Source organism: Anolis sagrei, chromosome 1 (assembly GCF_037176765.1).
Source record: "Anolis sagrei isolate rAnoSag1 chromosome 1, rAnoSag1.mat, whole genome shotgun sequence".
Classification (NCBI taxonomy): Eukaryota; Metazoa; Chordata; class Lepidosauria; order Squamata; family Dactyloidae; genus Anolis; species Anolis sagrei.
Genome location: NC_090021.1, coordinates 49,321,982 through 49,340,961, shown reverse-complemented (window position 1 = coordinate 49,340,961; position 18,980 = coordinate 49,321,982). Strand labels below are relative to the sequence as shown.

At 44.9% G+C, this 18,980-nt stretch overlaps 1 protein-coding gene across 4 annotated transcripts in view; it reads left to right on the top strand.

Annotated features, from left to right (window-relative positions):
* Positions 1-12,438: 12,438 nt before the first annotated feature.
* Positions 12,439-18,980, top strand: part of VEGFA (vascular endothelial growth factor A) — a 31,818-nt gene continuing 25,276 nt past the window's right edge. For 2 of the 4 annotated variants that reach the window (XM_060754040.2, XM_060754039.2), the window contains exon 1: positions 12,441-13,501. In XM_060754040.2, coding sequence (XP_060610023.1) covers positions 13,436-13,501 — 66 coding nt within the window. In that variant the 5' untranslated portion in view covers positions 12,441-13,435. Of the gene's footprint in view, positions 13,502-18,980 lie in introns of all 4 variants that reach the window. The other 2 variants (XM_067464331.1, XM_060754042.2) reach the window with 2 other exon arrangements.

The window sequence follows — 18,980 nt, the reverse complement described above, 5'->3', positions numbered from 1 at the left end:
TGTCTTTCTGCCACAGTTTCACTGCTCCTAAATGGATCTGTTAACACTGGGTGATTGTGTAACCACATTTCTTGTTTTCCTTTGGCAGTTTGGTGTGAATGACCTGAAGCACCTCTGGATTGGGACTTGCCAACTGGACAGTTTTTCCTAGCCAGCAATTGCTGTTTGGCTCTTCCTCTAGATCTGCTCAGAAGCCTAATCAATCCACTGCTTTTTCTGGTACTGGACTTTGGGTTTTGCGCCAAAGAATTTCATGTGAAATCAAAGTGATTTGTGAGTTAAGAGAATACTCTGGCACTAAAACACTTCAAATTACCCTGCTATTTATTTATTTGTTTATATGACTTCGCGCTTGAGTGAGAAGATCCAAATTTTGATGCTCTAAGAAATTCTAAGAAATGGCAGGGCTATTGTTTGGTTTCTCTAAGGCCTTCTGTTTCTTAAATAACACTTCAGTGAGTTCACTTGTGCTAAGAGTTCCCTTTCAAAGTGTTCAGGTTACTCTTTGGAGATCACAGTTCAAAGAAAACAATGAAATATAACTATTTTATTTGTTTTTTTATTACAAAACTATATGGTCAGTATTTGATTTTTTTAAAAAAAACTATAAGATTAAAAAGTTATTAGTATTCTCCAGCTCCTCAGAGCACAGGGCAGAATTATTCATATAATTTGAGATAACTAGATCATCTCTGACAAAGCATTACTTTCATCCAAAGATAGCAAACATGTGGCTTTCAGTGTTGATGGACTGCAGTGATGATGGTCAATAGTGAGATGTGGTGAATTACAACCCAAAAACATTTGGAGGAATACATATTCCCTATTCTTTGCCTATACGTTTAGAGATATGGAGCTTTCTTTAGGCTTTAAATTGTACAATTCAATGTTTGTACACCGTTCGAAATCTAAGTGTCTTTCAGCAAGTAACAAGGAATGAAACCCAGTAGCTAGTGAGACTACCTCACAATTAAATCCTATTCACATTTCTTTTAGACTAGGCCAAAGCAATATAATGTACTTAATTCCAAGAAAAGGATCGAGTTGTGCATCCTATTTAACTCAGTGGGATGATGAAAACACAATAATGTAGGACTGCAGGCTCAGTTAATACATAGGGATTATTTTACTCAGCTATAAGATATTGTTTGACTGAAAGTGGTTCTCCTGGTGCTCAAGAGTAGAATTAATGCTTTCTGACACCACTTTAACTGCCAAGGCTCAGTATTACAAAATCATAGGAGTTGTAATTTTACAAAGTATTTAGCTTTCTTTGGTGCTTCACCAAAACTACAAATCCCAGGATTCCATAGCTTTGAGTCATGACAGTTAAAGTAGTGTCAAACTACATTCATTCTACAGTGTAGATGTACTCTCAGGGTCCATCCAGACAGGGACCATAATGCGGGTGCTTCCGTGGTTTTACCAGAGGTGTCCAAATGATGTCTCCAGTAAAACCAAATTAATTTGAGACAAAGCAGGAAACCTTGCTTGGTCACAAATTAATTAACCTGTTAGACCCGGGTCTTCCTGATAGATCCGGGTCAAATGGAGAATGGGCCTTATGGGAACTGACCCTCAGGTAGTCCTGGGACTACTGAGGGGCCAGTCTGCACAGCCCAATTTGCTTCTTCGGGCCACCATTAGACCTCTCTGCATGCTTCCTGGAACATACCAATGTAGCTTGTGTGTGTGTGTGTGTGGGGGGGGGGGGGGGGGAGAGGGATCGCTTTCTGGCACAAGGGTTTAGAAGGGGGTTGGGTTGTCCCCACTGGGGACAACACATGGGAAAGCCTGTTTCTTTTGGGCACCTGTGCGGACAGCAACACAGGAGAAAATGGGTTACTTTAACCTATTTTCTCCAGCAATAAATTGCTGTTTGGAAGCAGCCTCAGACTGGATCTACACTGCCCTATATACCAGGATCTGATCCCAGATTATCTGTTTATCCCAAATTATCTGACAGTGTAGACTCATATAATCCACTTCAAAGCCAATAATCTGGGGTCAGATCCTGGGATATGGGGCAGTGTAGATCCAGCCTCAGAGGTGTTTTTTATTTAGTCCATTCCTATTCCATGATTATTCTGCTTTAACATCGGTGGCAATACTTTATGGAATCCTGGATTTTTTCATTAGGAAGAGGCAAGTAGAATTGCCAGCTACAGAGCTTGAGTGACTCATCAGATTGTAAACCTCAGCATTTCATTGGATGGAGCCATGACAGCTAAAGTGGAATTATTGGGCTATAATTGGGTAATGTGATATGACCCATCATGTGCTATCTGATTGTTTTAAAATGTCAGAGGTTTATACAGGAAAGTCTGACATGTAATACATATACTATACTATATTACTAAAGAGCTTCTTATCAAAAATTGAAATATTAAATTGGGTTATTTCATGGTCAAGTCATGGTTGTTGTTACCTTGGCTACTAAGTAAATGTTGCTGCCATTCACCCAAATCAAAGTACACAATACTCAGAGCTAGGCAGAGTGTTTTGGCATGGGAAGCACCTTCTTTCTCAGCCAGTAAAAGATATAAAATAACTAACAAATTACTGTCTTTGGTTCCCGGGCACAATTCAAAGTGCTGGTCATGTCCTACAAAGTCCTACATGATCCAGACATTCCTAAAGACTGTGGGCCCTTTCACACAGCCCCACATCCCAGAACATTAAGGCAGAAAACCCAATAATATCTTCTTTGAACTGGTTTATCTGAGAGTCCTTCCACACAGCCCTATATCCCTGAATATGAAGGGAGGAAATCCTACATTATCTGTGTGTGGACTCAGATAACCCAGTTCAAAGCAGATACTGTGGGATTTTCTGCCTTGATATTCTGAAATATAGGGCTGTATGGAAGTGCCCATTGTCTCCTGATAGGGCTTTAAGATCCTTATGGTCTTACCACTTCCCTAGGCTCACTTGGTGTGCATGTGAGAAAAAGCCTAAGGGCCTTTCCACACAGCCCGATATCCCAGAATATCAATGCAGAAAATCCCACAATATCTTCTTTGAACTGGGTTATCTGAGTCCACACTGAGATAATGTGGGATTTTCTGCCTTGATATTCTGGGATATAGGGCTGTGTGGAAGGGCTCTCAGAGTTGTGGTTTTAGCTTTCTTTGCCAATGGTCCCTTCCACACAGCCATATAATCCAGAATATCAAGGCAGATAATCCACAATATTTGTTTTGATTATCGGAGTCCACACTGCTATATAATTCAGTTCAATGTGGATTTTATATAGCTGTGTGGAAGGAGCCAAAGAGTGCTGGTGCCTTACCACCACTTTAACTGCCATGACTCAAAGCTCTGAATTCATGGTAATAGCATTTTTGCAAACTCATTAGCTTTCTCTGCCAAAGAGTGCTGGTTCAAATCCCAGTATTCTATAGCATTGAGCCAGGGCAATTATGTCAAGACCATGAGCCAGGAGGAGGAGGAGGAGAAGGGGGATTGCCTCTCAGCAACCAAAGCAGAGACTATGGCGGAGGAACAGTTGGACTTGCCTGAGAATGATGCTGCTGAGCAGAGGCAGGTCTCTGTTGGGGCAGTTGAGACACTGCTGGATGAAGATCTCCAGGAGGGAGGGCAGCAGGTGAGAGCATACTCAGTCCATTTGGGCCAGTCAAAGAAATTGGCTCAACAGAGAGAAGGCCATATGTAGAGTGGTTAGAGAGACAGCATAAAAGAAGGATGCTGAGAACTGAACATTGTTGGAAGCAATAGTTGCAGTGAATGCTTTCAGCCAGTGACTTTGATCTGCATTATGCTACCTGGAGTTTGAGTGATTTGTGTTTGACCTTGGGCTGCTTTTGGATTTGTTGGTGAGCTTCCTGTACATTGACTTTGGACCGTTTTTGGCATTGCTTTAAATATCTAAAGGGACTCTTTCTGTGTCTGACTGTATGCTGTCTGCCTAATCTACAAAGTCACTGAAGCAGTGTCTTGACAAGTTAAAGTGTTGTCAAACTGCATTAATTTTGCAATGTAGATGCACTCTAAATTCCATGGAAATTAGTGGAACTTGCTTTTAAGCAAGTTTCCACACTCAATCGTCCCTTCTATATTGCCATATAATCCAGATTACGAAATCAGATAATCCACATTATGTGTTTTGAACTGGATTATCTGAGTCTACACTGCCATATAACCCAGTTCAAAGCAGGTAATTTGGATTTTATATGTTAGTGTAGAAGGGGCCACTGTCTCTTAACACCCTGAGAGAGAAACGATGATGAAAGGAGCAACAGAAATAAACATGCTTGATAAGAGATGCCATTATTTTAGTTACTCTTGCCTGGATCCCTGGAAAAACATATAGCTCCCTTCAAAATCAAAGTTTTAATCCAAAGTAGAACTAAATAAAATAATTTGACAAACACGTGAACTAATTTAACATTAATTGCTTTTCCAGTAGGAAAGAAAGTTGTGGCAAGTGTCAGGCCACCAGATCCAGTTGAAATATAAAACCAGCAAAACAAAGCCATAATGGTAATTGTAGAAGAGAGGTGTTTTCAGATTCTACTAAAACTTTATAGAGGCAGAAATGTATTTTCATGGATTACTTTGAACAGCTCCCAGCCACTACCACCATTTGCCCATTACATATAGATCCAAACAAAGGTCCAAGTTGACTTCTCTTCCCTCTTTACATTCACTTTCATGGACAATTTCTTGTGAGGAATTTATTTGAGAAATCTGGGCCATAATTCAGTTTTTGATTTATTCATTGAAGATTTGTGGGTTAGTGAGAATTTGTTAAATAACCTCAGGATCTAAATCTTGGCTCACCTTAACTTGTTGATTGCCAGCTCTTTTTTTCTAGTCAAAATCTCAAAACTAGGGAAGAGGTTTAAAAGCAAGAGACCAGAATTTCCAAGAAGAGGAGAGGGGAACATGTGGACTTTCACATGTTTTTGGACTATGGCTCCCACGAGCCCTTGTAAGGGGATTAGATATGTGAGGGAAAGTGTGTGTATTGGGTTTGCCACAGAAGAAGCAGGAGTGTAAGGGTACTGGATGTAAGGAGGAGGGCATGGGGCACACACATGTGCATATGTGCCTCCGAATCCCCTGTAGAGTAATGGCAACCCCATGAATGTCATAGGAATGTGTTTGGATAAGGAATCCTCAGAGTTGGTTTTACCACTTCCTTCCTCTCAAATACAACTAAAAATGCTTGGTTTGTACCTGGAGTTGCCCATTCAAGTACTCCAACAAAATCCTCCCTTTGGGCTCATGGAAACTAGCAACAACCTGGACACTTCTGCCATTGGGCCAAAAAAAGAGAATGAGATTGGGTTACTTTCATCAAGAATTAGACCCCAAAATTATGAATTATGAAATGTGGTTCCATTGGGAAACATAGCTAGCCACATGGTTACTTCTGATTGCTCTACAGTAATCTTTGTATTAAATTCCCTGGAAATTTCCCAGAATGGTATCTCACCTAACCCAGAGGAAATTATCATAATTTTCATATAATAAACTGGGAAGAATGGGAGGGACATACACAATGAACTTGTGACAGAGCCTGATATGATCGGTTCTAGTTTGGGAATGCTCCCTTTCCCATGTCTCTGTACTGGAGTCCTATGGATAGACCTATTGACTTCGCCAACACCTTCAAGCACTCTATTATTTATCTAATACCATTGTCCACACTGGAGCTGAAGACATGCGGGCTCATTCTAGCCCACTATCACCAGACACACCACATATCTTGACTGCACCCCTCTTCTGGGTGGATCAATGAATGGACTGACACTTCAAATGCTCCAATGAGTTTTGCAATGTTCCTGCCACCATGAAGGACCAACCAGTGATGAAATTGGATGGAGTCCTGAGCAATTCAGGATGTGGACCTAAATAAATCAGGAGGTGTGGGTTTCTTGAATAACTGTCAAAATGTAATAAATATTCTCTGTGTTCAAAATTGTGGTATGTCTGTTCTTTGGAGGGCTTTCTCTGCTGGGCATCCTCTTTGGCCATTGAAAATAAACCTTTGATTTTGCCTTCAAGCCATCTCTTTTTCATTTGGCCTTCTGGGAAACTAGCCACTCTGGGTCCTGAACCTGTGATTTTAGTGGAGCTGAAATCACACAACAGAACCTCAGGCTGAAAGGAAAAGCTTGCTTTCAAGTTACTATACCTCAGTGAAGTAGTATGTTACAATGAAGGCCATGAACCCTATTGTGATCCATAGCAGGAATTATCTAGTCACCCCATCAAAGTCCTGTGTGATGGCCTGTATCTATTCTTTTAGCGCAGGGGTCCTCAAACTAAGGCCCGGGGGCCGGATACAGCCCTCCAGGTCATTTACCGGGCCCTTGCTCAGGGTCAACAATAACAACAACAATCCTATCTCATCAGCCAAAAGCAGGCCCACACTTCCCATTGAAATACTAATAAGTTTATATTTGTTAATATTGTCCTTCTTTTTAATTATTGTATTATTTTAAAATGTTTTTTGCACTACAAATAAGATATGTGCAGTGTGCATTCATTCATGTTTTTTTCCTAATTATAATCTGGGCCTCCAACAGTTTGAGGGACTGTGACCTGGCCCTCTTTTTAAAAAGTTTGTGGACCTCTGTTTTAGCGTGATCCTTGGTGGGGGATGATGAGTAGAAAGAGGGGAACATGTTGTATGGAGCAGCGAGATAGGACATGAGTTGTTGAAATGGATTTTCAGGCTTTGACAAATAGACTGCATTTGAAAGAGGAGGCTGGATGAAAGATTTCCACTCCTGCTAAATAATTTTTTTAAAAAAATGCAAACTCTTTCATCAGCGGGAAAGAAATGGAACCACCTTGAACCTCATTGGATGTCTCTCATGCCCAATCCCCTTTCCTTCTCTCTATTGCCCAGGAAAGTATGTGAGTGTGGAAAATTTAAATGCCATTGCTAGTCAGTATAGGCAATGGCATTTAAATTTTCCTCACTCATATACTTACCTGGGCAATAGAGAGAAGGAAAGGGGATTGGGCATGGGAGACATCCAATGAGGTTCAAGGTGGCTACTAAGATTGAAAGGAAGCCAAGACAGACTATTGGCTGACAGGTTTATGCATGCAGTGGTTGGGGGTGGTAGTAAATAAATAAAAGAGCCACAATGATCACCCGATGCAGCAAACATGACCAATAGCAAGTCAAGTCCATGTGACCTTGGGTGAAGGAAATATGTTGCTCTTACTATCAAAGGAAAAGCTTGCTTTCAAGTTACATTTCAAGTTACCTTTCAAGTTACCTTTGCATGGACTGGTTGCTCTGACATGACAAATAAATACTATCAAATCAGGTTTAGAATTATTATGGGTGTGTGTGATGCCAAAGCCACAGGAGGACATTGCAGAATGAAGTTAGGATACAACCTTGGTGTGGCTCCAGTCTCTGATAAGAAGTATGTCAAGGAATGCTCCCTTTGGTTCTAAGTAGAGCATCCCTGAAATGTATATAGCAGCTCTGATGTTTTGTAGCTAAATAAAGAAAGGGTTAAAGTAACTTCTGTGGTTTTATGGTTGTTCAGGCTTCCCAGCAGCTGTCACAGAAGTATGTCATCATCATTGATCACTGGTGGCTATGGTTGTCTTCCAAAGATAGAGTCTTGGCAGTGGTTCCATAAGTGACCATGAAGACCTATTCTGAATCTTTCACAATGAGGGAATATGTTTAGGGTACCTTTTCTAGCGCTTTCCCTGTATGGGGTGACCAGAGTGGTTCCTAAATAGGGCTGCTCAGTCATGGATACAGCTAATGAACTGCTCAAATGCTTTGGATCTTGAGTTAGAATGACTGAATCCATATCAACCATAGCTAGGGGCTTCCAGATTTCACAGTCCTGCCCCCATCACCACTCGCCAATCCTTTTGTTGTTTTTGTCACTCTCAAAACACCTGTGCATTGATTTATTTTAAGTGTGGAGATCAGTGCACAGCAACCGATAGAGTCGTCACAGAAAAAGATTCTAATCCAATGGCATAGATACAGAAGTGTGCATTACACATTAATTGTGTTTACACAAATAACATCACATCTAGTGCAGACAATACAGCAATTTGTAATGTTTGCCTCATTTAAAAGGTCAGTAAAATTTTCTCCTTAAATCCTCTAGTTCAGATTTTAATCTGGGATAAATAAGAGGTCAAGTCTTTTTTGTTGCCTACTCACCTTTCTTGCTGTTCCACTTGAAATGAGTCTGCCACGGCTTTGAGCAAGGAAAACAACATGTTTTCCCTAAGACTTCTAACATTTGACAACGTATTAGCTGTGATAGGAAAGCAACTCCAGCCTTGTCACTGCAGGAAGTTACCAATTGCAATGGTGGTGGTGACTTCCATAACTTACAGTAGGATGGGAATCATGGGCCTCCAGAAGTAGTTAGACTACAACTTCCAGCACCTTTCAGTCTTGCTCTGCTGGATAGAGTTAATGGGAGTGGCAATCACACAACATCTGAAGTGTCGCATGATTCTCACCCTTGCTTTGTGCCACCACTAATAACATTAGAACAATGAGTTGAAAGGTAGGGTGGGTCATCTGTATAATTAATGCAGTGGAGGCGATTTCATTAGAAGTCCCTTGTATGACAAACTACGGGCCCTTCCAGACCCTATCTCCCAGGATCCAATCTCAGGTTTTCTGGCCTTTTTTATGTGACCACCCTAGAAATGAAATGCGAGAGTGGCAATCTACATGTCAGTTTAATGTGTTTTACTATAAGGATATGCTGGCTTCTATAGAAATGCTGTAGCATTTACCATGGTCAGCGAAAAATATTTAGTTTTTGAATGGTGCATGTCTAACTCAATGGCCCATACTATCTCTGACATGCTTCTCAATACATTTCCTCAAGTCTCACCAGATTTCTACCGCCAGGGAGTGCCATAGTCCCAGCTCTGCTCCTCTCTTTGAGTGTTAACAGCCTAGCCTAACTGCTTTCTAATGATAATATCGCTACCTCCCATGGCAACCCGCTTCCCCTCACCCCAAATGCATTTTCTTTCCTTCAGCCTTTGAAATGGGCTGAAGCTATAAAGTGTGGTGCCTAAGTTTTGTACAAAACGAACAGATTTGGATTTAAACCATGGTTTGGTAGGACAGAAAGAGAGAATGAAACTTGTTTCCCAAAACAAGGAAAAATGTTTATACTTCTAATGGCTTTGCATGGCCTTGGGGATGAAGAAGGACTATGTGGGTCACCTTAGGTCTATGTCAACATAGGAACTTAGATCAATAGGCCATCTCCAAGAAAGTGGAATGTTCCCTTGAGAATGAGGCTGTGTCCCTGGAGGGCAAAACACATTTACATATATGCATTCAGGGTCACAACCTCCCTTTTATCCCCTGGCAAAAGCCAGCCAGGGAAGGAAAGCTCCCATCTATTATAAAATAGGAGGGGATGCCTTATGACCCCTTTTGCTTAATACTGTCTGGGCTGCAGGCTGAAGTCCTCCAGGTATTCAGAAAAGCATCTTTCCCAGCCTCATTCATTTGCCCCAAAAACAGAGAGCTTCCCCCTCAATCTCCTTTAGGGAAAAAAGACCCTCCAACCCTTCAGTTTTGGACCTCTGGGGAACAACCATCAGATGCAGGGGGCTGACTGCATGTCTGGGATGAATTCTGACATTGTGGGCCACTCCGGGGGCTGCATAACTACCATAAAACAAAAACAAACCCAGTGGGTTGCTGTGAGTTTTACGGACTGTGTGGCCATGTTCCAGAAGCATTCTCTCCTGACATTTCACCCACATCTATGGCAGGCAACCTAAGAGGTTGTGAGGTCTGTTGGAAACTAGGCAAGTGGAGTTCATATATATGTGGAATAACCAGGGTGGGAGAAAGGACTCTTGTCTGCTTGAGGCAAGTGTGAATGTCGCAATTGGCCATCTTGATTAGCATTAAATGGCCTTGTAGCATCAAAGACTGGATGATTCCTGCCTGGGGGAGTCAGGTTTTAGCTGGCCCTGATTGTTTCATGTCAGGAATTCCATTTTCATGTCAGGAACTCATTTTCTAACTCTTCAAAATGGGTGTTATATTGAAACTTCAACACAGCGAAAGGAGGCATTGAGACCTAGTTGAAAAGAAAAAGTAAATCATTCCACCTGGAACTTTCTAGGGGTAGCTATTCAACTCGCCCTTTTGGGCTAGAAAAAATTGGGGTGCACATACACCATCCCATTAATGCAGATTGACACAACTTTAACTGCCCTGGCTCAGTGCTATAGAATCTTGAGAGCTGTAGTTTTATAAGGTCTTTAACTTTCTTGGTCAAATTATGCTGGTCTCTCACTCCTAGGGATTCTATAGTGTTGAGCTGTGGCAGTGATAGGGAGGTCAAGCTGCATGAACTCTACAATGTATCATTTTACACTCACAACTTGGGATTCGGGAGGTGCTGAAGACCCCCCTCCCCCAAATCTTGACTGTAGTAGCTTCATACAATTCTACCAATACAGCAACAACAGTAGGAGTGACAACGGGTGCATTTGTTGTGAAATTCTCTTAGGTAAAGGTAAAGGTTTCCCCTCGACAATAAGTCTAGTTGATTCCGACTCTAGGGTGTTCATCTCCATTTCTAAGCCGAAGAACCAGAGTTATCTGTAGACACCTCCAAGGTCATGTGGCCTGCATGACTGCATGGAGCGCAGTAACCTTCCCGCCGGTACTTATTGATATTCTCACATTTGCATGTTTTCAAACTGATAGGTTGGCAGAAGCTGGGGCTAACAAGAGGAACTCACCCTGTCTTGGGGATTCGAACTGCTGACCTTCCAGTCAACAAGTTCAGCAACTCAGTGGTTTAATTCACTGTGCCACGAGAGCCCCTAAATTCTCTTATTCCACAGCAAAGGATGAGGTTTATGTGAAGTTCCCATTCATGTACTGCTGGCTCAACTGCAGTATGTGTGAAAAAGATCTTGGGAGTCCTCATGGACAACAAGTTAATAATGAGCCAAGAACTTCCTGACTGTGAGAGCTGTTCAGCAGCGGAACTCTCTACCTCGGATGTGGTGGAGGCTCTTCTTTGGAGGCTTTTAAACAGAGGCTGGATGGCCATCTGGGGGAGGGTGCTTTGGATGCAACTTTCCTGCTTCTTGGCAGGGGGTTGGACTAGATGGCCCACGAGGTTTCTTCCAACTTTATGATTTCCATGGGCCTTTGCTGGATGTCCCATCCTGCCTTATATAGCAATGGACACTATGACTAGCTGAAGCTATGTTTGAAGGAGAGCCATGTCCTGAGAGTCAAGACAACCAGGTCTTTCCAAAAGAAGAGAAGAAGAAAACTCTGAAATTGCAACACCAAATAAAGAACAATACTCAAACACAGGGGAACTCCAGACAAGAAACAATCAGGGACAGCTAATCACCCCTCAACAAAAGATTATCCCAGGCAGTAACAAGCAACATCTAAAAACTGTCAGGGTATCAAATGCTAATAAAGGTGGCCAACTGAAACATTCACACCTACCTCCAACAGACAAGAGTTCTTTCTTCCACCCTGGACATTCCACAGATATATAAACCCCATTTTCCTAGTTCCCAACAGACCTCACAATGTATTGTTGAAGGCTTTCATGGCTGGAATCACTGGGTTGTTTTAGGTTTTTTGGGCTATATGGCCATGTTCTAGAAGCATTCTCTCCTGACGTTTGGCTTGCATCTATGGCAAGCATCCTCACAACCTCTGAGGATGCTTGCCATAGATGCAGGCGAAACGTCAGGAGAGAATGCTTCTGGAACATGGTCATATAGCCCGAAAACCTACAACAACCCAGACCTCACAACCTGAGGATGCCTGAGGATGCAGACGAAACGTCAGGAGAGTATGCTTCTGGAACATAGCTATATAACCCAAAAAACCTACAACAACCCAGACCTCACAACCTCTGAGGATGCAGGCGAAACGTCAGGAGAGTATGCTTCTGGAACATAGCCATATAACCCAAAAAACCTACAACAACCCAGACCTCACAACCTCTGAGGATGCCTGAGGATGCAGGTGAAATGTCGGGAGAGAATGCTTCTGGAACATAGCCATATAACCCAAAAAACCTACAACAACCCAGACCACACAACCTCTGAGGATGCAGGCGAAATGTCAGGAGAGAATGCTTCTGGAACATAGCCATATAGCCCGGGAAACCTACAACAACCCAAGAAAAGAATCCTCTGGGGCCATTAAAGCAGAGATTTCAACCCAGGCGCCGACTTTGCCTAATGGTAGAGCCAGGCCTCCTTGTCCTTTCCCCCTTCTTCTTCTTCTCCTGACATTGCCACGGTCTTCCTCTCAGGAGAGAGAGGGGGGGGGGGTGGAAGCGGGGAAGGGAAGGAAAGAGAGAAAGAAGGCGGGGAGCGAGGGAGGGAGGGAAGGAGGACGGCCTGCGAACAGGGACTCGAGAGGAGAGTTTTAATGTGAGGCAGCGAGCGCCACACCGTCAACACAGAGAGGAGAGAGGGAGTGACGGAGCTGGGAAGGAGGGACTTCGGCCGGCTGAAAAGCTGCTCCGGCGTCCCGAAAGCTCTCGCTGAGAGAGAGAGAGAGAGAAAGGGAGGGAAAGAGAGAGAGAGAGAGAGAGAGGCAGGGGAGCGCGCGCGCCAGAGCCGGGCCAGTTCTGTGGGTCTGCTGCCGCCTCCTCCTCCTCCTCCTCCTCGTCCTGACACTGAGTGGCGAGAGAAGAGAAAGAGCCAGCCACGCACCGAGGAGCCCCTCTCCTTTCCTTCTGGAAAAAGAAAAGACAAGGCCAACGGGGGCGAGAGCTGGGCAATTTGGGGAAGGCAGACTCCTAGGCATTGCTCGATTCCCTCGGCTGCAGAGAGGGCCCTTTGGATTTCTTTCCAGAGTGGGAAAGGGCCGGAGGAGACACACACAAATTGCCCTTTCTCAGAGCGGCGCGGGAGGGAGCTTCGCGAGAGCTTCTCCTCCTTCAGGTGGAGACCAGAGTCAGCCTCAACTTCATTTACACTCACACAGAGAGAGCGACGGGAGCGGAGACCTTGGCGAGGAAGGGGGAGAAGAAAATGCGCCGAAACTTTGGGGGCAAACTTTCCCCTCTTTTTTAGCCCATCGTTGCCGTCCTCCTCGGCTTCTCCTTTGGGGCTGGGAAGGGAAAGGAAGGGAAGCAGGAGAGAGCTCTTTCCAAGCCTTTCGGGGGATCGGGAGACAAGAGAGAAGAGTTGGCCGGAGAGCGGAGAAGGAAGGAGGCGTGGAGGGAGGCAGGAAGCCAGGCCGAGAGCCGCGTCCTCGGCGCCTGGGGAGCCGGGCTTATGGACGGGTGAAAGCAGAGCCTCCATTCCGCCGCCCTCCTCGGCCTCGCCTCGCAGGAAGGAAGCAAGGAAGGAGGAGGAGAAGAAGGGCGCCGCGAGAGCCCCGGAAACGAGCCGCCCGGACTCTGCGTCCAGCCACGCGCCAAGAACCATGAACTTTCTGCTCACTTGGATCCAGTGGGGCTTGGCGGCGCTGCTCTATTGCAACAACGCCGAGGTAAAGAGGGGCAAGGGGAGGAATGGAGGGAGGGGGGAGAGAGAAGGGAGAAGGGAGCAGAGAAGAGCCTTGCCCCTTTTCTCTGCCTGGGAGGAAGAGAGAGAGGGGGGGGGAGAGAAAGGGGGCAAGGGGGAAGCCCACACACCCACCCACCCGCGCCAGGAGCAACGGGGAAGGGGCTCCCGAGCACAGGCTCAGCAAAGGGAGGCGGGGAGCGGATGGGGGGGGGCGCGTTCACACGTCAAGGTCCGCGTGGGGCCTGCGCGCGCGAGGAGAGAGGCGTAAAGGTCGGCGCCTGGCGCTCTCCTTTCTCTCTCTCTCTCTCTCTCCCTGCCTAGCAGCTTTTGGGCCGCTCACATTGGGTGCCCCTCCCCTCCCCTCCCGCCGCGCCCCCTGCCCCTTCCCGCCTGTGAGTTTGAGCCCCAATCTGCCAGGATCCCCGAAAAAAGGCGCCTCGTTCTCTCCCTTTCAGCCTCCGGACAGGTCGGCCGCCGGCTGGGTTAAGCTGGCTGGCTTCTTGCATCAGCAGCCGCAGCAGCAGCAGCAGCAGCGCGCGCTCTCTTTCTCTCTTCTCTCCTCTCCTCTCCCTCCCTCTCTCTCTTCCTGACATTGCAAAAGGAGTGTTGTTTTGGGGGCCCCTGTTTGCTTTCCTCCTTCCAGGCAGGTTTACCGACCAGAGTTCAACAATCCCTGCCTTGCAAAAGCAAATAGAGATCAAAGACCGCACAATGGATCCAGAGGCCCCTTTCCACACAGCTGAATACAATCTCACATTAAAAAAAATAAATAAAAAAATCCCAGGGCCCTTCCACACAGCTATATAACCCAGAACATCAAGGCAGAAAATCCCACAATGTCCGCTTTGAACTGGGTTATTTGAATCCACACTCAGATAATATGGGATGTATTGTCGAAGGCTATCATGGTTGGAATCACTGGGTTGTTGTAGGTTTTTGGGGCTATTCTCTCCTGACGTTTTGCTTGCATCTGTGGCAAGCATCCTTAGAAGTTGTGTGGTCTCATCCATGCTTGCCATAGATGCAGGCGAAACGTCAGGAGAGAATGCTTCTAGTACATGGCCATATAGCCCCAAAACCTACAACAACCCAATATGGGATGTTCTGCCTTGATCTAATGGTATGGGATATAGGGCTGTGTGGAAGGGCCCTTAGCAACCAGCCAGGCCTTGGAACTGCATGCCACTCCATACTAATCAAGGTGGCCAGTTGTAACATTCACGCTTACCTCTAGCAGACGAGTTCTTTCCCCTTCCATGGACATTCAACAGATATACCGACCTCACTTACTTAAGCCCCTTTCACACAGCCCAGAATATCAAGGCAGAACATCCCACAATATCTGCTTTGAACTGGGTTATCTGAGTCCACACTCAGATAATGTTGGATTTTCTGCCTTGATATTCTGGGATATAGGGCTGTGTGGAGAGGCCACTAGTTTCCAACAGACCCCTCAACCTCTGAGGATGCCTGCCATAGATGTGGGTGAAACATCAGGAAAGAATGCTTCTGGAACATGGCCATACTGCCCGAAAACTCACAGCAACCCAAAATCTCACATTATCCGCTTTGAACTGGAATATATGGCAACGTGGACTCAGATCGCCCAGTTCAAAGCAGATATTGTGGGATTTTCTGCTTTGATATGTGGCTGTGTGGAAGGACCCTAAGTGGCTTTGAGATCGATTTTATCCCCCCCGTCCCCGAAAGTAATGGCCCTCTGAGTTCCCATAAATAGAGTCCATTGCTCAGTTCCTTCTTTCTGTTCCCTGGATCTTTTAGGAGTGGAACATATTGTGGGAATGGGAGATGATCTTCCCATGATATAATTGTTTCCTATTGTTGCTATTGCAAATGACTTGGACAAAAAAACCTAGATTTCAGTCTCAGTGCCCAGTTTATATTTTCAGGTAGCTAGGTTAAATGCTTCACAACTCAAGGTCTTTGCCCTTCTTGGGTTTGTCCTGATAAAGCTTTTGGAGTGTGTGTGTGTAAGGGGGTGGGGTATCAGTGGTGGACAAACTTCGGCCCTCTGGGTGTTTTGGGCTTCAACTCCCACAATTCCTGACCTCAGGCCCCTTCCTTCAATTCCCAAAATTCTTTGAGGCCAGAAATTGTGGGAGTTGAGGTCCAAAACACCCGGAGGGCCAAAGTTTGCCCATGCCTGGTCTACACTGATACTAATTTCAGGCGAATGTGAGAAACCATGATCTGTGCCAGTCTTCCAGATGTGTTGGACTAACCATGCTCCCCAGCTCGTCCCTCTTTGGGGGAGGTTGCACTATGTAAACGAACGTGTTACCTGCGTTGTTTTATTTGGCACCAAACTAAAGGCAAGATCTCAATTAGGAGCCATTTCAAAGGGTAGTCTAGCAGGATGTCACATGTTTCCACGTTAACCTGTTAGGCTGCCAGTGACAGAAGCTCTCTAGGCTGTGCCTGAAGGAGAAGTGTGGCTCTTCATTCCTTTGGGGAGGCTCGTCGCTTGGTCAAGGCAAGATCCCAGCTGCGCTTGCTTTCAAAGTGGCCTCCAAACCACATACTTGAAGTGTTAGGTGCTGTTTCTGTCTGCTTGGTTTTTTTTAATAAAGCACAAAACTGTTCCTCTGATGTTGGGAGTAGATAAAAAGGAAGAAGTAGAGGTGTTTAGAGAAATAGAGGTTTTCTTCTGAGGAAGTGAGGGGAGCTCTTTGGGACTAGACTATAAAGTACTGTGGACTGTGTGGCATGGTGTGATGTACCATGTGTGATGGAGTACTGGGAATTCTAGTCCAAATTGAAGTTGCAGCATTGATTAACCACTCTGAGTTCTCTCAGGGTGAGAGGGCAGTTGAAAAATACAGTTGTTGTTGTTGTTGTTGTTGTTATTGATTAGGGTTCTGTCCCGAGGATGAATTGCCTTTTGTTGTGTATTGTTTCTTATAGATATGCTCTTATATGTAGCTGCTGCACACATTGAGTGCAAAGCTGCACTTAGGAGATGAGCTGAAGAGTTTTGCTCAGTGATACAATGTGAATCTTTTAAGTAAAGGTCAGTCCTGTGATTAGGTTCTTTTAGCGAAGTTGAAGGTAAAGTTAATAATCACAGCAGTATACAAATGTTAAGCTGGGGCAGTGAGAAATCGCCCCTGACTTGGTAGAGGAAGCAAAGGTGTTGGTTTCTTCCCGTAGGTCATAGGTGTCTGTTACAACAGGGCTGTCAGGGGCTGACATTTTCACTGCCACCTCCCTGAGTGATTTGCCACTTCTTAGTTGGCTTTCTTTGGAGCCAAGCAAGTCTGATTGTAGTGGGAAGACGGAAACAATGATCTGGTCCAAACTTGTCAAGTTACAAGTTTGGGCCCTTCCAAGTTCCTGTTATTTGTCTTCCATCCCCACCTCCACCCCACCGTGGCTCAAAGAGCAGGATTTGGATTTTGGGTCCACAATCTTGGACAGGTCTGTGCATGTGTTTGATTTCTACTGGTAACCGACAGATCTCCCTCCCAAGATGTATTTCAACTGGGACCCGGCGAAGATCAAACACTGCAAAAGGGTCTGGGAGGGAACAAGAGCCTGTGACTAGACTGCTAATGATCCTACAGCCACTGGCCTCTCGCTTGGGCCACACTGGGGACTGTGCTTAACTTCCCTGCTTCTTATGCTAAGTTGGTAGAGCATGGTGGGCCACCCCTTGCAGCCCTGCAACTGAAACAAGCAACAATAAAACTATTTCTACTCCCTCAAACATCCTTGTCACTTTCTAAGTAGTTTTAAGTATCTCTTTCTCCTCAGTTTGTGCCATGGCTGAGGTCCCTCTAGCTGCTGATCCCTCTCACCCTCACCTCCCCCTTTTGAAGGCACAATGAGAAAAAAAAAAAGATTGCAGTGAAGCCCTGTTCTTAAGTCCAAACCTCTGAGTAGACTTTTTTAGCACCTGAGTTGGAAAAGGAGTTTAACTCTTGTCCCAGGGGCCCTCCCAAAGTGGCTGGATTGTTTGTTCCAGTCCTAAACAGTTACAAAGCTCTTTTAATGAGACTGCAGAGATTAGGGGGAGGGGGTTCTGCTGCGAAAAAGAGTAAGGAGTGTGTGTGTGTGTGGTAATTTATTGGATTAACTGTTTCCCTCCCTTGTTTCAAAGTGGAATCAAGCACCTCATTGTAAAGCACAATTCAAGAACAAAATCTTTCCCTCGACTCCCAATCTACAGCTAATCCAGGACCTAAAGAAACTGTTCTTCCTATAATCCTTTAACCCAGTTTTCTCTGTCATTTCTCTGAGGCACAATCCATGTCACAGGAAAATCTGAAATGAGATGGAAAGATTTTATAATATAGAAACTGTGAATAAAGATCCTCAAGCCAGCAAATGAGTAGAAGCAGTGTGACCTTCAGAAGGGCACTGGGCCTTTTTTGTCCCTTGGAAACAGGACTTTTCCTCTCTCTCTTTTGCTTTGCCCTTCTTATGCTGGAAGCCCCCCCCCCCCCAATTGTATGGGGACAGATTGCTCTCCACTGAAGCATAGTTGCTTAGATTAGCAGAGGAGTGTGAGAAACAGAAAACATAATTCAGTAGTGAAGTCAAGAGAAGTACCTACATGTTTCTGGTGTGGACTCAAGGTGACACTGCTGTATAAATAGCTCCTAGATCGAAAGACAAATTGCATGAGCCATACCATGAAAATATTGTACGTGATGGCTAGTGCATAAGCTTGTCATTGTGTAAGCAACAGATGCATTGGTCCTTTTTAGGAGAATACCTGGATGTAATCCCTCTGAACCCTGCTAATTAGCAAGCGTCAGCCCAGCCTTGACACATACTTTGAATTAATATATAAATACCACAGCAAATCCCACTTTACTCCCTGGAATGGTTTCTAGTGATTTTTCAGATTTTTCTAAGACAGCGCAATGTCATTAAACTTGAGTGCAGCTGAAAGGTTCCCTGAGTATTTGCTTTCTTTTTTTCTGTTTTGAACACTTCAGAGTTAAGGTGGGGGGAGCTATTTTGGAAGCTGGCAATAGGGTCAAAAGGTTTCCAAAAGTACATCAGCAGCATCTGTTAGATAAAAAGTAACTAGAAGCTTGTAGCTGATTTCAAACTCCCTCAAGAGGACTTTGGAGTTTTTACTGGAATTTTGCTGTTTTCACATTCATGGCCCTGGATATGTCAGAAATGTATTTGTGGTGCATGTTGCTCCTGTGGGATTGCTGCTTGGGATCATGTTTGCTACAGGTGTGGTGATCATCATAAACTGGAAGAGTCTCAGGACAACCTGCCATTCGAGGCTTGCTCATAAAGTCTACGTGCATTACGCGAGGCTGCTGAGGTGGGTGGACACCTGCCTGGCAGGGACAGCTTGCCGTCTCAGTGGAGTCTGAACTTCAGACACAACAACTGCTTTTCTCTTGTGCATATTTGCAGCTGCTTTCGGTCCCTTGGCCTTGGTGGTTTCCGAGGTCAGGTGTAACTTCTCCCCCATC